At 38.4% G+C, this 24,503-nt stretch overlaps 2 protein-coding genes across 8 annotated transcripts in view; one reads left to right on the top strand and one right to left on the bottom strand.

Annotated features, from left to right (window-relative positions):
- adar (adenosine deaminase RNA specific) overlaps positions 1-10,452 on the top strand; it is a 166,390-nt gene extending 155,938 nt beyond the window's left edge. For all 7 annotated transcript variants that reach the window (XM_051923243.1, XM_051923242.1, XM_051923244.1 and 4 more), the window contains 4 exons: positions 1,873-2,055; positions 4,975-5,087; positions 7,090-7,217; positions 8,525-10,452. In XM_051923243.1, coding sequence (XP_051779203.1) covers positions 1,873-2,055; positions 4,975-5,087; positions 7,090-7,217; positions 8,525-8,765 — 665 coding nt within the window. In that variant the 3' untranslated portion in view covers positions 8,766-10,452. The remainder of the gene's footprint in view (positions 1-1,872; positions 2,056-4,974; positions 5,088-7,089; positions 7,218-8,524) is intronic.
- A 10,905-nt stretch (positions 10,453-21,357) lies between these two features.
- The window catches only part of chrnb2 (cholinergic receptor, nicotinic, beta 2), a 76,347-nt gene continuing 73,201 nt past the window's right edge, over positions 21,358-24,503 (bottom strand). The window contains exons 5-6 of the mRNA XM_028794867.2: positions 22,609-23,605; positions 21,358-22,216 (exon numbers count right to left, since the gene is read on the bottom strand). Of these exons, the coding sequence (XP_028650700.1) occupies positions 22,064-22,216; positions 22,609-23,605 (1,150 nt within the window). The 3' untranslated portion in view covers positions 21,358-22,063. The remainder of the gene's footprint in view (positions 22,217-22,608; positions 23,606-24,503) is intronic.

Here is a 24,503-nt window from a genome sequence, read left to right as displayed (position 1 = left end):
GATGATATGTGGCAAGAGCTATAAAATGGAAGAAGGAAGGTACACTGAAGAAAGTTGTGATTAGACACTCAAGGTGCGCTATACACCTTGACTTCAGCTGCCAGGGAAAGAGAGAGAAATGCCAGACAAGTTGGATTCCTGGTGCTCAAAATAGTAAGTCACAACTGATGGCACTAGTGCAGATGGGAGAAATGAGTGGATGGACACCACATACTGAGGCTCTTACACTGTGTACTGTGTGTTGTAGTAAACAATCTTTATTCAGATCATGACAGTACATATAACATATATTAATATTTTGTCTGATACACTATGTAGACACAATCTCTGACTTGTCTGTAACAGACCAGTAACAGCTAAACAAATTGAGAAGGCTGTGAATTTGTGTGCTTTAAGCTGTAAACTTTCCACCAAGCAATATCTAGGAATGAGCAATACTCCGACTCACATTGCAGTATGATGTTGTACTGAAAATCTTATGACATAATATTCTCCTCATGTCACAGAAGAATCTGTTCATTGTTATTTTACAGATGTTTTCTATTAAACATAGATTTATATTCTTTAGCTTTTTTTAAATGTGCTCCTATTCTCAAATCTGCTTAATCCAACTCCTGACCTCCTGGCTCAAGCAGGGATGCATTCCAATATGCCATGTACGCGCTTCAGAATATAATATAAGCATTTCAAACATTTAATTCAGTGCATGGGTCGCATAAAAGTGAAGCGTGTAATCATCATTGCTCATTGTAACAAGTTAAAGCAAAACATGATTCATTGTTACAACTTTTTTTTTCTATGGCAAAAAAATATATTAAACTTTAGCATGCAAGAAAGAAAAAACATTAACATTATCATTAACATATACTAACATTAATAATGATAATCCATGTATCCATTCATTTTCTAAACCTGCTTTATCCTGAGTAGGGTTGCAGTGATGCTAGAAACAGTCCCAGCAAGCACAGGGTGCAAGGCAGTTTGACATATTTACACAAAAGCAACCATTTTCAATTTATTACCTGTTTGAATTCAAAAGAATACGGTTCCTTGTAAAATTGTTTTTTGCATTGATCATCAACAAAAACCAAAATCAGTCACAAGGAAAAGCAGGAACTGATCTATGGCAGGCATGTTTTACTCATGGCCAGTTGTACATAGAATATTCAGGAGTACCTCTGATACATTTGATTAACCATATTTTCGAAGACACTTCCAGAACTTTGTGAAGGCTACCAGAAGTTTTCTCTCTTTATGTTTAGAACTTTTCACTTCTGATAACTCTAAATAAGATAGCTTTTTGGCCATTGTCTCCTTTATTTCAATTGCGTTGTGTGTTTAAAAACCTAACTTTTTCAGGGAAGTTATGTGGGGAAGGGTTCCTTTGTGATTATAATGCATATCAAACAACAAATCATTCTGCAGTTTAAACATTTAAAATCTCCACCGTATTGATGCAGGTTTTAATTTGAAAAAGCTGCGAGTTATAAGAGATGCATGGGCATTGACTTTTATTAGCATCAATCATTTTTGTATTGTCCTATTGCATCCATCATTTCACTTTTGTTTCTTATCTCTCCTTTTCTCAATCTTGAAGTATGCATGTGTAAAACTTTAAAAGCACTTTTGAACTGTATAATTCTAATGCAACATAATTTTTTTGCAGGATGCATTGTTGTTGCATTTGACCCTGACTTGATTCTGAACCAGCAATTTTCTTGTGTAGAGATTGCATGTTATTAAATATTTTCATGGCTTCTTCATATTTCAAGGATTTGCTGTCACACCTGTTAGAATCTGTTTCTGAAAGCATGACATTAGACTTATGGTGATTTAAAAAAAATAAATAAATATGCATTGTTTACATTTTAGGTGAGGGAACAATTCCAGTGGAGTCGAGTGATATAGTGCCCACCTGGGATGGTATTCAGCATGGGGAGCGGCTACGGACAATGTCGTGCAGTGATAAGATCCTGCGATGGAATGTTCTTGGAATGCAAGGGGCACTTTTAAGTCATTTCATTGATCCTGTGTATCTCAGCTCAGTCACCTTAGGTAACTTGCTTTTATTCACATGCAGTGGAATTTTCCTGCAAAGTGACTGTGAATATTTTGTTCTGTCTATTGCCATTGTGGTTTTCATTCCATATACTCATTTCAGTATGTTTTTATATTTGTGTGTGTTGATGTCTGTTTGAATGAGTTGAAGGTATGAAGCTGAGCCTTCCATTTTTTCCAAGAATCAAGTCCAGGACTGATGACTTGGTCAAGTTGGATGTAAAAGGTATTGCAGGACAGCAAAAAATAAATATATTGGGATGGACTTGTTATCAACTGTCATCCCACAAATCATAAAGTATATACTAAAATGACTTAAAAATCAAGGACATATATGAGGACTACTTTTCTTATGATCCACAATGTCGATGACAAACTCTGAGGTATGAATGGAAAGGTTGCTGAATTGTGCATTTTGCAGGAGAGCATACATACAATGCGTTATTGTTCCACAAATTCCTCTTATGTCTGCCTTAAGGAGCTTGTACATTCAGCACGATAATCATTCCAGTAATTGTTAAGAGTAGAGTTGATGCTCCTCCAGATAGAAAAGAAGCAGTTGAGGTGGTTTGGGCATGTGGTAAGAATGACACCCCCCACCACATATACACCACCCCTCTCCCCACACCTCCTACCAGACAACTCCCCTTAGAGCTTCTCCAGGCATGCCCCACTGGGCAGAGACTCTGTAGGAGACCCAGGACACACTGGAGGGGTTATATTTCTCAGTTGGCATGGGAATGCCAGGGAATTCATAAGGAAGAGCTGGAATCTGTAGCTGGGGACAAAGAAGTCTGGGCTGACCTGCTTGGCCTGCTGCCACCTCAGCCATCAGCAGGAAAAGTGTTTGGGAAGATGAGATAATTTTGTGCATGCGAGACTCAAATTACTGCAATTTACTTTTTAAATTAGACATTTTGTTTGAATTATTTGCTAGCCTCCATTCTTGTGGCAACCCAATTATTCCCATGTAGTGCAATTTGCATAAAGTATATCCATCCATCCATTTTCCAACCCGCTGAATCCGAACACAGGGTCACGGGGGTCTGCTGGAGCCAATCCCAGCCAACACAGGGAACAAGGCAGGAACCAATCCCGGGCAGGGTGCTAACCCACTGCAGGACACACCAAGCACACACTAGGGCCAATTTTGAATCGCCAATCCACCTAACCTGCATGTCTTTGGACTGTGGGAGGAAACCGGAGCGCCCGGAGGAAACCCACACAGACACGGGGAGAACATGCAAACTCCATGCAGGGAGGATGCATACAGTATATGAGGATGGTAAAAAAAAAAATTTGAATTGGACCTAAAAAGTTTATTCTGCACTGCTCATTTTGTAAGTGGCCAAATGTTAGCTCATGTGTACTAAAATAGATGAATTACAAGTCTTCAATATGTGTGGTTTATAGTACAAGTTTCTTGTTTCAGAGCTAAGTAAAAATGAATAACAAAAACCACAAAATATATTGTCATGCTAATGAAGAATACATATTTGGTGATTAGTTCTTAACAAGTCAATATGTACCAGGATCAGTACTCTTCATATGCCACAGGAAAGCAACTGGTGTGAAACCTATCCTGGCAGGATGCATCATATGGGGTCTGGATGTTGAACAACTTAAATGACAGAAAAAAATACTTCCACTGTGGAAGTAATGATAATGAAATAAAGTAGTGAGATAGCATAGAGTATAGGAATTAGTTTTGGGTCAGGTACACACTGGGTACTCAGAATGTTGCCTCTTAAAATGTATCACTGCTTCCAAGGAGAGTATTCTAAAGAGAATCTTAAGCCAATGAATTTGGACTGAGAGAAATTTAAGAAGCATTTCATTAGTGGGAATTAAATTTAGATATGACTTTGCTCTGTAGTCCACAAAACAGTGGAAACAATTAAATCAGCACCGAAGAAATTAAAGGGCCATGTCAGTGCTGGCAAGGTCATATGTACATTTTTATGATGGTCCACATAACTCTCAATATTGTGTAGATTAGTTTTGAACTTTGCGGCAGATAGTCAGTCATTCAGTCAGTTTGTGGCAGGAAGAACAGAAAGGAAAATGTTGATCATCCCCTTTCTGCTTCATGGTTACACACCACCTCATATTACATGGTTTGAAAGGGCAGCTCTGCAGAACTCTGGATTCAAAGATATTTCATGTGCATCCTGTTCTCTTTTCCTGGCTCTTTGTTACTACCACCTGCTTCCCAAACTTAAGTGCAACTTGTGTTGGACATGCTGTACTAATAATGAAGAGAGTAGATGTTGTACATGCAAGGTTAAAGTTTTGTTTGCAATTTATAGAAAAGCTTTGTAAACGTTAAGTGTTTTAGTTTTCATGGGAATAATTTTGAAAAATAAAACTAGTTATGTTGGCGTTTCTTTTAATTGTTCAGGCTTGCAACTGTTTGATCATCTTGTGTTACAAGTAAGCCTGAAGAGACACTACATTTTAAAAAAAATGAATTTCACAAGCTGCCTCTGCAGACAGATAATGAAGATCCATCTTGAGGCAGGGATGCTTTATTAAGCAGCATCGCATAACATTTTTCATTTTAATTTAACAGGTTTGCCTAAAGTGCAAGCAGATCTGTGTGAACGTTACTGATTTAGTAAACTTGTGTTAGATATCATATAATTCTATTCCCATGTAGTGTAAATAATCCTGGTGAATGTTTTGCATTGATTCAATTCAACTGGAGATCAGTCCTTCCAAGTTCACAGTTGACACTGTTTTCTTCCTATTGTTTTTTAATCCCCTAAAGAAGATTATTTTGCCTAAAGAGCATTTTAATAATCTTTTGCTTTGCATCATTAAAAGTTGTTTATTAAAAAAATAAATAAAAAGTATGTTTCTAGTTTATCGATTTATTTGTGATTACAGTATTGTTGTTACTTGATTGCTTCACAGGGTACCTGTATAGCCATGGCCACCTGACAAGAGCGATATGCTGCCGAATGTCAAGAGATGGTGATGATTTCCAGAAGGGGTTGCCACAACCATTCTTACTTAATCACCCACAGGTAAATTATATCTCACTGCAATGTTGCTTTATTTAACTTGGGTGAATAAAATCTTGAAACCTGTGGGATATAGTTGTCTCTAAGTATTAAACAGCAATTAACTTGTACATTGGTTGAGCTATATGTCTGACAACTTACTGGAGCTTGCTTTTTGGAGTATATAGCCAGTTTTATTGGAAAATGGATCAATGTTTATAACGGGTGGAAACACAAGCTATTTAGGGATCATTTGATTGACATAGCACATAAGCCAGAACTTAACCCTTTCCAATAGACCAGTCAGTATAATATTAATCCCTGGCTTTAAGAGTCCAGGATTTTTCTGAAGTTCATATTCTTATTCCTCTTTCACCTCTACATGGGCAAAGGAAATACAAGTGAGGAGAATGTTCCTGAATAAGTCTTTTTCAGTTTTGAAACATAATAGGTTATGCATTTCAAATCTTCACAGGAATACCAAATTAATAATAAAAAAAAAAAATCTTCCTAGAAAGTCCTTTTTGTGACTCGGCTTTTGTCTGCCGTTACAATCTATCCATACTTAATGAGCCATTTACTGAAACAAATGTGTATGCCTCCTTATATACAGGCTGTATGTGTTGGCTATACTAAGGTAACCATTTATCTCAACTGGGACAAGCATCCCAGGCCAGTGACAGGGGATAGATCCATTGCCTCAAGTAGATGGGGATAGGTGAGCACTTTTTTCTTGTGATGTTTGCTTCCTCTAAATAGTCAAATTCGTTTATCTTCCCGGGGCTCAGCAGAGGCCATGAACAACTGTGACAGGGAAAATCCAAGTACCGCACTAAATCATCCAATTGGTACAAGATTATAATCCACACTTAATGGGAATTCTGTGTTGGTGAGGAACAATTCCAAGCCCTAATCCCTCATCATGAAGTTTAACAACTTTCTTCTGCCTTTCATGGTCGGGTAGACACATGTTAGTTAAGTTCAGTGTGGTGCATATATGGACATCATATACCTGTTTTTGCTCAATGTCTATGAATAAGTAGAATTTGGGGGGTAGGGGGGAGATACTATTTCCAACCTTGCAACCAGAATAGGCTTTTGGCCAGCACAGCACTGATTTGGATTCAGTGGATTGCAGAATGTTATAGATGTTGCCACTTTTACAGTGTTTAAAAGGTATAATAGGTGTCTCCTGCAAAAATATACTTTCGAGGTTGGAAAAATAAATAAATTTTGGGTGGACTTAAGGTTCACTGTTACGAAATTGTTGGCATCAATAAATGGCAAAAGCATGAGGGAAAAATATGTAAATTTGTTGGATTGTAAAATTAGCTACAAGAATGAAGAGACCATTGAGTAATTGACCACTGAATTGTGGTTTGTTCAGTGAATAACCCAATGATTATCTCTGTGTATTTTGATTTTGCACATTCATTTTGTACTGTTTGCTGGACTGGCACCTGGTGCTGATAAAATAGATTTTTGTCTCTGGATTATCTGCTGCTTGTTTGTTTAATGCCTTTACTGTATATCTTGCTTAGAAGACCAATCAAGCATTTTCAATGCTACTAACAGCAAGTAACCAAGGTATTTGCAAAATCACGCAATTAGTTTTTGGAAATAAACCAAGCATTTTTGTGAATTAACATAATTTTTTAGAATGTTGAGTAGATGCTATGGTGCTTTACAGAAATAAATGCAAAATGTCAATTGCAGAATTTTATAGAGCAAACTGTGTAAGGCAATTCCCCATTAACTTTCATCTTTTAAGGTATTGTATTTGTGCAATGGTCCAAGTCAGATGAAATTAGGGTGTAATGAATTTGTTGTAATGTAATTGATAGTGCATTAATATCAGATAACATTTGGTGCTTGTGTGAGAGACATGAAGGTGTAATTCTTTGTTCTTTCAATCTGTTTTTAAAAGCAGAAAAGACATTTCATTGTATCATGTATTTTGCAGACTTTTATTTTCTACTTAAGATGAAGTCTAATTGTGTTTGTACTTGCACCTTCTCCATCAAAGGTTGGTCGTGTCAGTGTGTACGACTCTACCAGACAGACAGGCAGAACAAAGGAGTCAAGTGTGAATTGGTGTTTGGCAGATGACCAGGCTGTGGAAGTACTTGATGGGACCAAGGGAAAAGTAGATGGGTAAGTAATACATTGTTCATAGTAATTTCATGCAAAAGCTTCCCCTGACTGAAGTACGTATTTATTGACATTTGAAGTAAAAAATAGTAAAAACAACTTCAAAAGTAATCAAGCTAAAACATTGCCATTTTCTGTACAGTTATGATTTGTTTGATAAACTGAAAAAGGTAAAAATAAATAAAAAGGTGCATTTGTAAAAGTGTGGACACCATTCAATTGTAGGGTCTCAGAACTTGTTAGGTCATTAGTCTGGTCTGGCTTAGTTTCTTAGTTGTTAGTCTGGTCAAGAATTGTCAATGGGAATTGTGAGCTGATGATTGTTCCAGATCCTAAGTTTGCAACACTCAACAACCATGGGCTATTCTAAGCAACTGACTGTGGAATCTAAGAATTAAACTAATTGATGCCTACAAATTAGGAGAAGGCTATAAAAACTCCCACTGACAATTTGCACAGTCCAAAATGGCAGGAGGAACCATAGATGTCAAGACAAGATCTGGAAGACTAAGAAAATAGACTGATAGAACAGCTTATATACTTGTGCAGGGAGGTAAAGCAAACCCCCCATTTTGTTGCATCATTATTTGTTTCATTAAAAAAAGCATAGATGATGTGATTGTCTCAAAGAAATTAAAACGTTTGCAAATCTGAAACCGTGAGTAACATTAGAGGTACGTGCACTGTTAAAAACCCGTATTGCTGCCTTTAGTTCAAGTGACAAGGGCAGAACAGCAAGGGCAAACCTATCTCATGTCATCAAAGCAGCTAAGCAAGACTATAGCAAGGAAATCCACAGGTACTTTCAGAACACCAAAGAAACACTGCACATGTGGCAGGAAATCCAAGCCATCACAGACTATAATACCACACTATTTGTGGTGATACCACCTTTTCCCATGTTCTAGAAAACTTATAGGCATGATTTGATGCCATGAACAACATACATGTGATGAAGTCTATCCCCCCTCAGGAAGAACAGGTACCCAAACTTTTGCAAATGCCTTTTTGACACTTTTTATTTATTTTTTAGTTCATCAGAAAAATTGTAACTGTACATTAGCATTTTTTTAAATGCAAAAGTTTTGTGTCTGAGTTGTATTTACTGTTTTTTCTTCAAATGTCAGCAAAATTTGCAGTTTGTCCATGGGTGTCCAAACCTGTGCATGAAACTTTCTATAAAATAAGGCAAATCTGTTTTACAATTAAAGTGAGATGCAAATATTAATTGCAGTCAGACCAATACAAATGGCAGTGCAATGTAGTATGTGAATTTTAATGTTTATTTAAGATGTTTTCCTTTTTTAAAGACCAAAGCTGGAAGTTTCAAGAGTTTCCAAAAGCAGTTTATTCAAGCTTTTCCAGGAAATGTGTAAAAAGATGAAACGGCAGGATCTGCTTGCTCTGCCCTCATATGCAGATGCCAAGATGGCAGCAAACACCTTCCAAAAAGCCAAGAGTCATTTCTTCAGTGCTCTAGAACAGATGAGTTATGGAAATTGGATTCGCAAGCCACTGGAGGAAAAAAGTTTCTCTAATGCTGAATTATAAAAACTCTGATTAAACCCACTACCCAGCAACCACCTCAGGTTAGAGGAATACTGCGATGACGTCACAGAACATCCTGCTGAGAGTCAGACTGACAGACTAAATATTGTTTTTTTTCTGTGTATTTCAATTACAATTACTGGGGCATTACTTTTGTGATACAACTTATTTTAAAATGTTTGCTTTTAGTTCACTTGTATGAATGGTTTGAGTTACGAAGATAGAGAGTACATTCATAAGGCTTTAGCGTAAGTCCCTGAATACCTGGCATTAAAAAGCCTAAAGACACTAAACACAATTTAAAATTTAGTGTATTTACAAGTTGTAAATGAAAGAAGTTTGAACGTGTTCAGAATTGTACAAATATTTGCTTTTCAGGACAGGTTTATCTTCTTTCGATTGAAACAATCATTCAGATTCTCACCTTTATCATGTTAACACTTTTCTTGCTGGAATAACTGTCTTCTGCAGTAGAATGACTGTTTTATTTTTTTCTTTCCTAATGTCACTTGAAAAAAACAATAAGTGATGTCTGTTTTGTGCAGATGTGTAAATTCATATTTGCTGGGACATATTTTTTAATAACTGAAAAAATGTGAGCTAACTGATTATTGAGTTTTATGTTCTGGATTGTCTCATTTTTTAGCAGAATCTACCAGTCAAAGTGAAAAATTGTAATGCATCATCTACATTTATGTTTATATGAATAAGTCAATACTGGTATGAATACATTTTTCAAAGAGGATGACTTCTGATAAAGTTTTTTTCTTCTGCTTTTAAACCTTAGAAATTAGTACCCAGTTACTCACTGCATAAATGAGAGAACTCAGACCAAAGAAATTTCAGCAAAAGATGGCCTGTGTAATTTTGGAAGCTGAATGCTCTGTCCAAGTGAAGTACACTGTGATTCATTTTGAGGAGTAGCCCTTAAATGAGACATTTCTATTAATGTGTTAAGTTATGCTCTGGGTAAAGAAAGAAGCGGATCTAAGTGATGCACAGAAAATTCTTAAAAGCTACTTTTTTATTTCTAAAATTCTTATCTGTAGCATCTTAAATATAAAAAAATTTGTAATACAAAAAAGTTAATGTGTTTATTATTTGTCACCCCATATAATTACTAACTATATCCACAGGTTACAGTAGAGTTGCTCTTTCTAAGACCACACACACACACACACGCACACACACACACTACTCCTCATCTGAACTAACCAAGTTGGCCTCTTCATGAGTTTAAATTTTTTTTTTTCAAATCTCTAGCATTCAGAGTCTCTGTCGGAACTTATGATGAGCTGTTAACTAGTAAAAGATCTTGGTAAACATTTTAAGATCTGTCTACTAACATTATAAATTCAAAATGCAGCTTTCATTTTTAATCATCAACTATTGATTTTTTTTTTTTGTTTTTTAATAAGTACCTGTGCATTAACATTTTCACAGTTTAATTTCTGTGAATTTGTCAACAGGTACTTGCTCCAATTCCGCTTGGTTTATATATCCATTATTTGACATTAATTCATTAGTTTATTTGTCAGTATAACATTTGATTTTTATGCTCTTAAAAATTACTTTTTTGTGTTTACAGTTAAATGTTATATAAACAAAAATGTAACAGTTTTATATATGTGGACAGTTGTTTTCAGTGCTTTCAACTAAGCAATGATCATATATAAATCTTTACTTCCAATCTTTGGTTGGGTTTCTTACTTTTCATTTTACTTGGATGGTTCACGAATGAATTGGTAGCCACCAGGCAAAAGCTACCAAGCCACTGAATCTTAATTTTAAGAAATATATAAAATGCACCCAGGCTTGTTTGGTACCATCGTAAGGATATTATTCTTAATATTTCAGTGTATTAATTGAAATGTAAAAGGTTGTCCTGAGAAATGAGTCAACTGTGCTGGACTATGTATATAAACTTATAACCGCGACAAAAAAATTCACAAAGAAAACTGCCCACTTGATAACGTTTTTAGCAGGGGCATTCCAAAAGTAATAAGCGTATTAGTGTTAGACACAGTTAAGATGAATAGGAAATTACTAAATTGCTACATATTGGTACAATTGCATTTTATTCAAATAATGCACCATTCTTCCTGAAAAGTATTGAAATTAAACTACCTTTACATGCATGTATAAAAAGCCATGAAAATTATTTGGTGCATGCAATTCCAGAATTGCTGAGACACAATTATCAGGACCCTTTAGTCATTATAAGAAGTAATCATCTTGCAGAAAATATCACAAGTGTGTTCAATAGTGATGAGTGAGCCCTGCTGAATTTGCTTTACCTCAAGTTCAAGAAAAATCACATGAAAATTTTTGGGAACTTCTCTGAACTCTGCAAAAAAGCATTGAAGTCAATGGGAAAGGAGGAACCAAATAAGTTCTGAGTGGATTGTAAGAGTGCTGTGGTTTTTTCAAGTGTCCCTGGGAGCTAGGGAAGCGTTTGTCAAATATGCTAGGCTGATTATTGTGACCAAAAATGTGATCTGAGTGATGAGACAGCAGTGATAACCATTGCACCATTTTGCCTCAAACAACAAAAGAAGCAAATTGTTGTTTGTAGTTGCATCTCTGGGTGCAACGTGAAGTGTTTTTTTTTTTTATTTATTTCTGATCTCTCTGCAGATGCTTTGCACTATTTTCTTCCGTGAGGAAGATCAAAATTCCTTATAAACGGTAATGCAGTTCTCATTGTTATTATTTTGTAGGGTTGCATGTGTTTTCTTTTGCGAAGGGAGGTGAGGGAGCCTTTAAGGCTTGTTTTGGATCAGCATGTGGCTAATTATGCATGCAAATTAGTCACATGGTGCTGCACTGCCAGCTCACAGCAATCAGTATTTTATATCAGGTGGCAGTACCCATAATATTCTCATTATGGTGAACTAATGTACCCCAATACACCAATTCATGGCAACAGTATTCTGTGATGGCAGTGGACTCGTTTAGGAGGATATTGTGCCCTGGCTCACTGCGACGATTGCTCAGGAATGGTTTGAGGAACTTAGAGTTCAAGATATTGACTTGGCCTCCAAATTCCTCATATCAATCCAATTTAGCATCTGTAGGGATGTGCTGTAAAAACAAGTCTGATCCATAGAGGTTCCACCTCCAACTTAGAAAAAGAAGAAGACATTACATTTATATAGTGCTTTTCTCACTACTCAAAACACTTTACTCTCAGTGGAGAGCCACTTCAACCACTATCATTATGCAGCATCCACTTGGATGATGCAACAATAGCCATTTTTGTACCAATAGATTCATCACACATTAGATGGTGGTGAGAGAGATGGTTAGCCAGTTAGTGAAAGGCAATGATAAAGGAGCCTAGATTGACCAGGCTGTGGTGGACAATTTAGCGCTCACCTATACATCTTCCCGCAGCAACCCAAGGTTTTTCTAGATGGTCTTCCATCCAAGTACCAGTCGGGCCCGAACGTGCTTAGCATTGGGTGAATGACCTGTTCTGAAGTGCACACGGTATATACTTAAAGGATCTGCTGCAAATGTCTCAGTGCCTTATACCACAGGACAACTTCATGCCTCTACAGGTCAGAAGTGTTTTGGTGGCACGAGGGGGACCTACAAAATATTAGGCATGTGATTTTAATGTTGTGGCTGAGTGGCTATATTTTAAATGACACTATTTTCAACCATGAGGACATACAAAAAGAGTAGCATAGGGTAGATTAGCAGAATCTTAAACACAGTCTATCACAGCATACCTAAATGCTATATTGGATTCATACCAGGGGGTTGGACACCTTCAGCAGTGATACCTGTCCAACACGTCACATTTTGGGAGGTTTGCTGGAGCCCAGATTACTTAGAGGAATTCTGCAGTAACATTCAGATGACATGAAGTTGTTTTTTATTATATGAGACATTTTCACTTCTGCCTTCTCAGTCTATTCTTAGCTATTTTTCATCTCTTATTATTCCCAGCCTTTCTGATTCAATACTTAAAATATTTAATTGAAACTGGATGGATGGTTTTGTTTATCCTGGTTTTTAATTTGTTTGGTTTTGTTTTGGATATAGCAAGTTGAATATATTTTGCAAATGACTAATTTGGTGTTTGTTTTGTTGTTGATGGCTGTACTACATACGTTAAGATTTATCTGAAGTCAGTTTGTTTTTTATTATTTAATATCACTTTAATTTTATATATATATACTAACCATGTTGTCTGTGAAGGGCTCCCTGTTTAAACGCGGCTGCCAGTCGTGAACTGGGCCCTTCATCGCACAGCATTATGATTTTTTATAAGGGAAACAAAATTACAAAACAAAACCCTTGGACATTGATTCGATAGGAACGGCCTACTCGGAATCACTGTCCGAATAGTAATTATGTGGTGGTGTAGGAGCATTTCTACTTCTCTCCGTTCACAGTCCATCTCGTTTTCACGACGCTGTCGTTTCTTCTCATGATCTGTTCTCAACCTTTCTCCAATCTCGCTGATTGCTTTGTGGCAAAAGGGGGACACATAGGTATCCAGGCTCTTTAAAGCATAAATAGGGATCAATTCACTGACATGTGAGCAAGCCACGGTACAACTGTGAGACGCGCAGCACTCGCCGGCTACAACGTAACAATAATAATTTCCGGAACGTGCTGTTACGTTGTCATTCATTTTACCCACTGTCTTTCTTTCATTCATATGTTATGTAGGCACGTACCTTTTATCTTCAGCAATCTCATTCTCTAACCAGGCCTCAGGAGCTAACCAGCATAACACTGTCCACCACCCCTTTCGTTATTCCGGCACATTGTTGACATCCTTGAGTAACAACAACGTACTAAACTGGAAGGTGGTTTAAGCATGCGTGGAATTCGCGGACAAAGATCAAGATCCAAATGAAGATTATATATAAAGATTAGTTAATTTAAAGCACAATTTGTTTAGTTTGAACGTCTGTGTTTTGAGGTGTGACTGGAGTACTACAGTCTTCAGTAGTATAAGCCTGGAGGAGATTCTTAATGCAATGGCTATGTTTTAGCTGTCTCTCTACTGCCATCTAGTGCTTCTTCTTCTAATTCATTCACGGACAAACAAAGATCAAGATCCAAATGAAGATTATATATAAAGATATACACTCACACACACACACACACACACACACATATATACAGTGGTGTGAAAAACTATTTGCCCCCTTCCTGATTTCTTATTCTTTTGCATGTTTGTCACACAAAATGTTTCTGATCATCAAACACATTTAACCATTAGTCAAATATAACACAAGTAAACACAAAATGCAGTTTTTAAATGATGGTGTTTATTATTTAGGGAGAAAAAAAATCCAAACCTACATGGCCCTGTGTGAAAAAGTAATTGCCCCCTTGTTAAAAAATAACCTAACTGTGGTGTATCACACCTGAGTTCAATTTCCGTAGCCACCCCCAGGCCTGATTACTGCCACACCTGTTTCAATCAAGAAATCACTTAAATAGGAGCTGCCTGACACAGAGAAGTAGACCAAAAGCACCTCAAAAGCTAGACATCATGCCAAGATCCAAAGAAATTCCGGAACAAATGAGAACAGAAGTAATTGAGATCTATCAGTCTGGTAAAGGTTATAAAGCCATTTCTAAAGCTTTGGGACTCCAGCGAACCACAGTGAGAGCCATTATCCAGAAATGGCAAAAACATGGAACAGTGGTGAACCTTCCCAGGAGTGGCCGGCCGACCAAAATTACCCCAAGAGCGCAGAGGCGACTCATCCGAGAGGTCACAAAAGACCCCAGGACAACGTCTAAAGAACTGCAGGCCTCACTTGCCTCAATTAAGGTCAGTGTTCACGACTCCACCATAAGAAAGAGACTGGGCAAAAACGGCCTGCATGGCAGATTTCCAAGACGCAAACCACTGTTAAGCAAAAAGAACATTAGGGCTCGTCTCAATTTTGCTAAGAAACATCTCAATGATTGCCAAGACTTTTGGGAAAATACCTTGTGGACTGATGAGTCAAAAGTTGAACTTTTTGGAAGGCAAATGTCCCGTTACATCTGGCGTAAAAGGAACACAGCATTTCAGAAAAAGAACATCATACCAACAGTAAAATATGGTGGTGGTAGTGTGATGGTCTGGGGTTGTTTTGCTGCTTCTGGACCTGGAAGGCTTGCTGTGATAGATGGAACCATGAATTCTACTGTCTACCAAAAAATCCTGAAGGAGAATGTCCGGCCATCTGTTCGTCAACTCAAGCTGAAGCGATCTTGGGTGCTGCAACAGGACAATGACCCAAAACACACCAGCAAATCCACCTCTGAATGGCTGAAGAAAAACAAAATGAAGACTTTGGAGTGGCCTAATCAAAGTCCTGACCTGAATCCAATTGAGATGCTATGGCATGACCTTAAAAAGGCGGTTCATGCTAGAAAACCCTCAAATAAAGCTGAATTACAACAATTTTGCAAAGATGAGTGGGCCAAAATTCCTCCAGAGCGCTGTAAAAGACTCATTGCAAGTTATCGCAAACGCTTGATTGCAGTTATTGCTGCTAAGGGTGGCCCAACCAGTTATTAGGTTCAGGGGGCAATTACTTTTTCACACAGGGCCATGTAGGTTTGGATTTTTTTTTTCTCCCTAAATAATAAAAACCACCATTTACAAACTGCATTTTGTGTTTACTTGTGTTATATTTGACTAATGGTTAAATGTGTTTGATGATCAGAAACATTTTGTGTGACAAACATGCAAAAGAATAAGAAATCAGGAAGGGGGCAAATAGTTTTTCACACCACTGTATACTGCACAAAAAAAATTAAAGGAACACTTTTTAATCAGAGTATAGCATCAACTCAGTGAAACTTCCTGGATATTGATCTGGTCAGTTGAGTAAAAGAGGGGGTTGTTAATCAGTTTCAGCTGCTTTGGTGTTAATAAAATTAACAACAGGTGCACTAGAGGGGCAACAATGAGAAGACCCCCAAAACAGGAATGGTTTAACACGTGGAGGCCACTGACGTTTTACCCTCCTCATCTTTTCTGACCGGTTTTTCATTAGTTTTGCATATGGCTCCGGTCAGTGTCACTACTGGTAGCATGAGGCGATACTTGGACCCTACAGAGGTTGCACAGGTAGTCCAAGTTCTCCAGGATGGCACATCAATACGTGCCATTGCTAGAAGGTTTGCTGTGTCTCCCAGCACAGCCTCAAGGGCCTGGAGGAGATTCCAGGAAACAGGCAGTTACTCTAGGAGAGATGGACACGGCCGTAGAAGGTCCTTAACCCATCAGCAGGACCGGTATCTGCTACTTTGGGCAAGTAGGAACAGGATGAGCATTGCCAGAGCCCTAAAAAATGACCTACAGCAGGCCACTGGTGTGAATTTCTCTGACCAAACAATCAGAAACAGACTTCATGAGGGTGGCCCGATGGCCCAACGTCCTGTAGTGGGCCCTGGGCTCACCGCCCAGCATCGTGGAGCTCGTTTGGCATTTGCCATAGAATACCAGAATTGGCAGGTCCACCACTGGCACCCTGTGCTTTTCACAGATGAGAGCAGGTTCACCCTGAGCACATGTGACAGACGTGAAAGGGTCTGAAGAAGCCATGGAGAACGTTATGCTGCCTGTGACATCGTTCAGCATGACCAGTTTGGTGGTAGGTCAGTGATGGTCTGCGGAGGCATATCCATGGAGGGACGCACAGACCTCTACAGGCTAGACAACGGCACCTTGACTGTCATTGGGTATCGGGATGAAAGCCTTGGACCCACCCAATGCTGGTGCAGTGGGTCCTGTGTTTCTTTCCTCCTGGTGTATGACAATGCCCGGCCTCATGTGGTGAGAGTATGCAGGTAGTTGATACCATTGACTGGCCCCCACACTCACCTGACTGAAATCCAATAGACACCTCTGGGACATTATGTTTCAGTCCATCCTACACCACCAGGTTGCACCTCAGACTGTCCAGGAGCTCAGTGATGCCCTGGGCCAGATCTGGGAGAAGACATTGTCTCATTAGGAGCATGCCCTGACGTCAGGCATACATACAAGCATATGGGGGTGGGGGGGTCATACAAACTACTGAGGACGATTTTGAGTTGCTGCAATGAAATTTTGACAAAATGGACTAGCTTGATGCATAATTTTTTCACTTTGATAATTTTCGTTTCCATCAAACAGTGTGGCATCCTTTCGTTCCTTTCATCCATTTCAGTATAGATATCCAGCATGATTTTTTTCTCCCATTGAGATCTGATATGTTTTCTAAGTGTTCCTTTAATTTTTTTGAGCAGTTTATTTATATATTTTGACAGTTGTATGGAGAAATGTTCACAATATCGGGTACTCTAGTAAATTTTTCATCAACAAGTGAAGTTTCTGATTACAAAGAATCTGTGGAATATGCCAGCCTGCCTCATTGGACACAGGATGAGTAAATTATACACCGGCTTAGGGATATGTTAAGTAGATTTTTTGGAGGTTTATTGGCCATTAGTATGCAATTATGGTAATCTCGGAGGATGGCATCATTGTTTCTTAAAAACAGGAGTAAGAAAAAGCCCTAAAATTATTCACGTTTAAATTATATAGTATTTTGCATATGATTTTGACAAAACATAATTGGTCCTGTAAAAGTAAGATTAAAAAAGGATTAACAGTAATTTGATTAAACCATACCACATAATTCTCATCCTGTCCGTTTACTTTTTTTCCCCAGTCCTTTTGGGACAATAATAACCTTTGAAAAGGCTGCGCCAGAAGGGTTAAAGTTTGCTAGTTAAATACAAGATGAAGAGATATTGAACCAAAAGTCCAGAGTGTAGTGCAAGTCTGCGATGCAGTGGCAGCTTCTATGTCAGAAGCAGATGCTCTGCCAACTTTTCAAAGTGACTAGATAAGGTACTGGGACATCTTGGCTACAATCTAACTAAATGGCCACAATGGGCTCAGTGTTCTGACCTGGTTTGTTTAGCTGTCTTGTTTCCATGTGGCTTAAGTCAGGGCCACTGTATTCTACCCAAGAATTTTTCCACTACTTTGCACGTTTTGTGCATTTCATTTACTCTAATTTTCACATTTTCACTCAACATAGGTGTTGTCAAAACATTTCAAAGAGTTTGGAAAGTACCTGTAAATATTATTTATTTATCAGTGTTTTTGTTGTTACATTTTCACAGGCATTATCCTATGTGGATAGGTTTACTATATGACTTCATAAGTGCCACTGAGCTTAGCATTTATTTGCGCTCAATATTGAGTAACACATCATTTTGCTCTCAAAACAGCATCAGTTCTTCATGGCATGGATTCCACAAGATGTTGGAAACAATTCTTTGACATTCTGGTCCTTGTTAACATGATTGTATCACAAAATTCCTATAGATTTGTCAGCAGCACATTAATCCTGTAAATCTCTAGTTCTGCCACATCCCAAAGGTGTTCTGTTGGATTCAGATGTTGAAACTGGGAAGGCCACTGAAGAACACTGGACATGCTTATTTTGTGACATCATGCATTTTCATGCTGGAACTTGCCATTAGAAGATGGGTAATTTGTGGCCATGAAAGAATGAACAAGGTCAGCAACAATACTCAAATAGGCTGTGGCATTCAAGTGATGATGGATTGGTATTAACGGACCCAAAGTGTACCAAGAAAACATCACCCACGCTATTACACCACCACCAGCCAGTACTGTTGACACAAGGCAGGTGGGTGTATAGATTTCCTCCTGTTGACACCTAATTCTGACCCTACCTTCTGTTTGCCTCTGTAGAAATTGAGATTCATCAGACCAGTCTACATTTTTCCAGTCTTCACGTGCTGCTGCCTCAGCTTTCTGTTCTTGGCCGACAGAAGTGGAACTCAAAGTGGTCTTCTGCTGTTCTAGCCCATCTGAATCAAGGTTGAGCATGTTGTGCATTTCTTTTCTGCACAGTTATACAGAGATACCGTAGCCAAATTTTTGTCAGCTTGAGCCAGTCTGTCCATTCTCCTGTGACTTCTGTCATCAACAAGGTGTTTCCATACGCAGAACTGCTGCTCGCTAGATGTTTTTTCACACTGTTCTGAGTAAACTCTAGACACTGTTGTGCATGTCATTTCCCAGGAGATCAGCAGTTACAGAAGTACTCAAACCAGCCTGTCTGGCACCAACAATCATGCCTCAGTTAAAATCACCGAGATTACATTTTCTCCTTATTGTGGTGTTGGATTTGAGCATTAAGTGAAGCTCCTGACCTGTATCTGTGCGATTTTGGGCACTTCACTGTTGTCTTGTGATTTGCTGATTAGATAAGTGCATGGACAACCAGGTGTACAGGTGTCCAAAATAGTGTGTTTAGTGAGTGTGTATGTCAGGGGTGGCCAACTCCGATCCTGAAGAGCCGCAGTGGCTGCAGGGTTTTGTTCCGGCCCAGTTGCTTAATTAGAAGCCAATCCCCACCAAAAACAGATCTTATTTAATTGCATGGCTTGTTAGTGTTTTAGCTCTACCATGTCAGTTCACTCATAAATCATAGATTTTTTTCTCTTTCTTAATTATACATGTATCATCCAAGTGATTTGAAGCCTAAAACGGAGGAGTCATTTTCAGTTCTTCACTTTCTCTTCAGTTTCCTTCTGAGTACTTAATTAAACCAAATACAGAAATGACGAATACACACAGGTGGAAACAGAGACAAGCTAGATGTTGAACGGCTCGTTCCTTTGTCATTTGCATCTTATCGCTAATAAGGCACCTTTAAAACAATGAATACGGCTGTTTAAGACTAAACTAAGCAGGGTTCAAAATCTTAACAAGCAATACAACTAAAATGAAACAGAAAAATGTTGCTTGAGCAATAAGTGCTTTATCAGCAATGAATGATTGATTTCTCATGAAGCAGTTGGTTTGGAACAAAAACCTGAAGCCACCGCGGCCCTCCAGGACTGATGTTGCTCAGCCATGATTTAAAAGGTCTGATTCTTAAGTAGCAAATAAATTAAGTAAATTAATAGCAAAAACTAGTCACTAATTAAGAAAATGGTTAGAATGAAAACCTCTAGCCACTGTGTTGGGCAATCCCTGGCATATGTATGTATTTGAGGATAAATCAAGTAAAAGTAATTAAGTAATTAAGCAGTAGCCGAGATGGATAGAAGCTGATGTAATTCAACACGTTTGCAGTGGTAATATGGGTAGTTCAAACACACACAGTGCAATGCTCTGCCACTAGTCTAGTTAAAGCCAAGGTCAAATGAACATGGATATTCTGCAGCAGGATTGCACCATTGTTGAACAATGCGCCGTACTAAGATTTTTTTGGGTAGAGGGAGTGAAACTTGTTGATATTGGCATGTGCAGATCATTAAATTCTTTGGGAACTCCAACCTGCTCAAAATTTAAGGTTGTCCAAGTCATCATTCACTATGGCATGTCCAGATCCATAGATGATAACCAAAAGTGCAGCAACAGTGGACGACGTAATCCATCCGTCTTCTCTAATGATATCATTCGCCATGTTCATGTGTGCTTATGTGCACGAGGTTGATGGTACACCAGATTGAGCTTCATCTGTTACATTTGTTCTTCTCAGTTTATACATTTCTGCACATTCATAAACTTTTTGTTGAGTCATGCTGTTTTCACTGTACTGAGCCAACATCTTTCAGTGAATTTTATCAGGTGTCACTTTACCTTCCCAAAGAAATCTCACTACGGTGCATTGTTCATCAGTGATGCGTGGCGCACCCTCATTCATTTGACCATGGCTTCAGCTAGACTAGTGGCACAGCATTGAACTACCCATAAGCAATCATGAATGTGTTGAATTTTTTTCAGCTCCTAAACATGTGGTTGCCTTTACTTTTTGTTTAACCCTTGGTATATAGACAATATGTCTATCTTTATTTCAGTAATATGCGCCCTACAATGAATAATTGAGATTCCTGGGCAGAACTCATTCATCATAAAACTAAGAAAGTAAGTCATTTAGCCTGACCTTTTGCACATTATTATCCATCACTTTTCTAAAACAGCTTTGTCCATTGTAAGAATTGCAAGGAGCCAATGCATGTAGCAATGACGACCAAACAGGAACCAACCCTCATATTCACTTCTTCTTGGTTGATTTGGAGTTGCCATTTAGCTGAACATACACATATATGGAATATGGGTTAAAACCCATGCAGACTCAGGATCGCATCCAACCTAACACAGAAATCAAGTCTAGGTCTCAGAGTTGTAAGGTAGTAGCATTAGCCGTTGTCAGTTTCTGTGTTATGTATTTTGAAAATCTGTGCAGCATCATAAACCAGTTTATTCTGAAAAGTGCTATAAAATTAGTAACAGAAATCTGCCTTTTGTCAGCTACCATACACCAAGAAACTGAAGAAATGTCAAGCAATATTAAAACAATCCTTGTATATCTACAAGTAAATGTGAAATTGGGCTGACGTCTGAAGACAGTTTCTGAGATAGTGAGACTATAATATGTTGTACCCATACAAATTATGCATAGGGGTGAATCTCTAGCTACCCAGTTACAAACATCTGGAATCACAGATGATTTTTATATCATACACATTTCTTGTGATAATAATCAAGTCACTTTTGCTATAGGAAAGCTCTGTTTTTTGCCACCTTCAAGTGAAGTCTAGCAATGTACATTCATAACAAGAGCAGTCATAGCATAGGTGGAAAGAAGTAATCCACGCCATATATGCATTTTAATTTTGACTGCAATATAATCAACTCATACAGAACTGGAAAATGAGTAACACGAGGGTCCAAAAGTAATCAGTATGAAATGCACCGAAGACTCTGTGAAGAAATCCATGAAAAACACTTGAGTCGAGTTGGCTGAAATAAAGTTAGGTAGTACTGAATTGCTCACATTCACTTGAAACCTGTATTAAAAGGCTCTCTGAAGGTGAAGGACATTGACAGCACCCTGTACAAATACAACAAAAGACACAAGTGTGCTTTTTCATATGAAGTGGAAACTCAAAAGTATACCTTCCCTAGCCTTACAGAGCAAATCCTTTTCCTTCTGCTGATGCCTTTGCCCCTCAACCTCGGGTAATTTTGGTTAAGTAATACTGGTACCTTCTTTCTGCAGTGCGTTTTTCAGTTGGGTCCTCCAGTCATTTAGTTGTGATCAGTCTTCCTGTACCTCTGGTAGGTTCCCAACTACTATGAGTCACCCAAAATCTTTTGACAGCACCAGAATATTACATACAACAGTATCAGAAAATTAGACTCCTACCAGAGGTTAAGGGGATTTTAGGAAAAGCTGTTTTCTTGGACTGTTTACGGCCCTTTTCGCAATTGTGTGAGGCATATGACTTTGTCACTCTGGGGTCTGAATGACTGTTTTGGCAGTATAGTTCTGGAATAAAGGCTGCAGGAACATTCCAATGGTACCAAAGACGCACACAAACACAAAGATCCACAGGAACAGTCGGTCGATTACCATGGCCACGTATTTCCAATCCTCACTCACCTGGAACAAAGGAAAGGAATTCAGGTTAGGTTTAAAACTAAAGAATGACTGAATGAAATTATAGAACTGAACAGCCATTTCCTTAGCAGTACCCATTATAAATTACTTGAGCCAGCTGGTGTATCCAGTTCTGCTCACACAAATTAGCCAACTGATTATTTCTTTACTTCCTTCTCTAATAGACCTGCATTAGATTGAACCTCATTTACACACGGCAGAAAATGATAGAAAGTCTTGGTGTTATAGATGACATTTAGTCTCAGTTGGAATCATTTGTTTAGTCACTAACCTTGTGGGAAAATACACAATGCATTATAACGATTGTGTAGCTACTAATGATACGTGCTCCAGAAAAAAGGACATTAGTTTCAACAGTGTAAAATTTGACTTACGCTCTGATCGTTGTCTTCACACTTCATGTGGTTCGCAATGAATCTCACACCATCAACTGCTTCTTGAAACCCATGACAGCATTCCTCAGGTAGTGGCTTACTCCTACTTTGCTCCTGGACTCCATCAACTGTGTCTGATGCTTGAGCTGTTTCGCCAAAGGTTCCGATATTGCCAAACTGCTTTACTGTTGCTTGATTCACATAGCAAGTACATGAGCTGGTATTGTCCTTGAAGAACAGGCTGCTGTTGGCTCGCTCACGTGCTTGTCTCCTTTGACGAAGTCTCTGCCTAGCACAGTTGTTTCTGGGCTGCTTCATGAAGAGCAGAGTAGGCAGTTTCTCAAGAAAGACCACTTTCACCCATGGTGGCATTGTGTGTGTGGTAGGGGAACGGTGGTGCACATTTAGAACACAAACACTGGTGACTATAGAGAATGTGACTAGCACCATAGTGAACATTAGGTACTTGCCTACTAAAGGGACGTCTAAGGATGTGGGAGGAACAATTTTGGAAATTAGTAAGAGGAACACCGTGAGGGCCAGCAGGACGGAAATGCAAAGTGTCATTTTCTCACCACAATCAGAAGGCAAATAGAAGACTAGGATAGCCAGTGAGGTGATCAGAACACATGGGATGATGAGATTGATAGTGTAGAACAGGGGCTTCCGGCGAATTATGAAATCGTAGGTGATGTCCACATATGTAGAATCAGCCGGATTCTCGTTTCTGCGTCCAGGAAGGGAGATAATATCCCATTCTCCACTTGGGGTGAAGTCATCCATGCTGGCCATGTCCGCCTTAAGAACCAAATCAATCTCCGTGCGGTCGTAAGTCCATGACCGAAATTTAAGTGTGCAGTTTTGCTGATCGAAGGGAAAGTGTTTCACCTCAATCTTACAAGAGCTTTTGTAAATGGCTGGAGGAAGCCAGAAGATACTGCCATCATGTGATACCACAGCATTAGAGTAAAAGGACACTTCATACATTCCATCGGCACTAAATTGAAAGAGAAGAAACACAAGGAAGTCAATGCTCAATACATGCTTTTGAGGTTTGGTTAGATAAAGAATTATCAATCTTTTTAGGAATGGCATTACAAAATAGATCTTCATGCAAACAGGGCCTACTGATAAAGGTGATATACTTGAACAAATGACTCGTACAGCTGACATGGTGCTTTCATCCTCATAATCTACTGTTTGCCTATTCAAATATGTTGAAAAAGTCAGCAATTTCCAATGGATTTCCAATACTTGACTGTAATTGCTGAAAGCCACAGCTGGTACAGTAGCACCTTCCAAATTCTTAACACATTTCTTTACTTAGAATGGCAAAAAACAAAAATAAATCGGTACTGTGCACTCAAATTAAATGATCATGCCAATTGTATATTACTCATTATGTTTTAATGGCTTGATTTATGCCTTCTTAAGGAAGGACAAAATAAAATAACTAGAAGTTGCTGCTCATACAATTTCTGATGTCTGAGACAGAGTATTGGCCAGCACACTGATATTCCATTATATTAATCATAAGTAACAGGTAAGAGAGGCAAGAGAAAGGTAGGCCACATTTCTGACTTTGCTTATTCCAAATGTCCAGAGGCTTTAATATGATGTCACCAGGAATATTGCTAGCTGAAGCAGAAACCTTGACAACCTTTAAGAAATATCTGGATGTGATATATGGGGCAGCCTAGCTATTATCTAAACAAAAGAGCTTGATGGACTGGATGGCCTCCTCTAACCTGTCAAATGTATTAAGGTCTTTGTATGTATGACAATAAAACTTTAATTGACTGATTGATGATAATTTGAGGTTTTCATTTCCATTCTCTCCACTTCCAGCCAGCCACATCTTTATTCATTTTTACTATTTTTTATATTAGTAATCT

The sequence above is a fragment of the Erpetoichthys calabaricus genome, chromosome 2 (genome assembly GCF_900747795.2).
Source record: "Erpetoichthys calabaricus chromosome 2, fErpCal1.3, whole genome shotgun sequence".
NCBI classification, from domain to species: Eukaryota; Metazoa; Chordata; class Cladistia; order Polypteriformes; family Polypteridae; genus Erpetoichthys; species Erpetoichthys calabaricus.
This window is presented reverse-complemented; position numbering and strand designations above follow the sequence as displayed.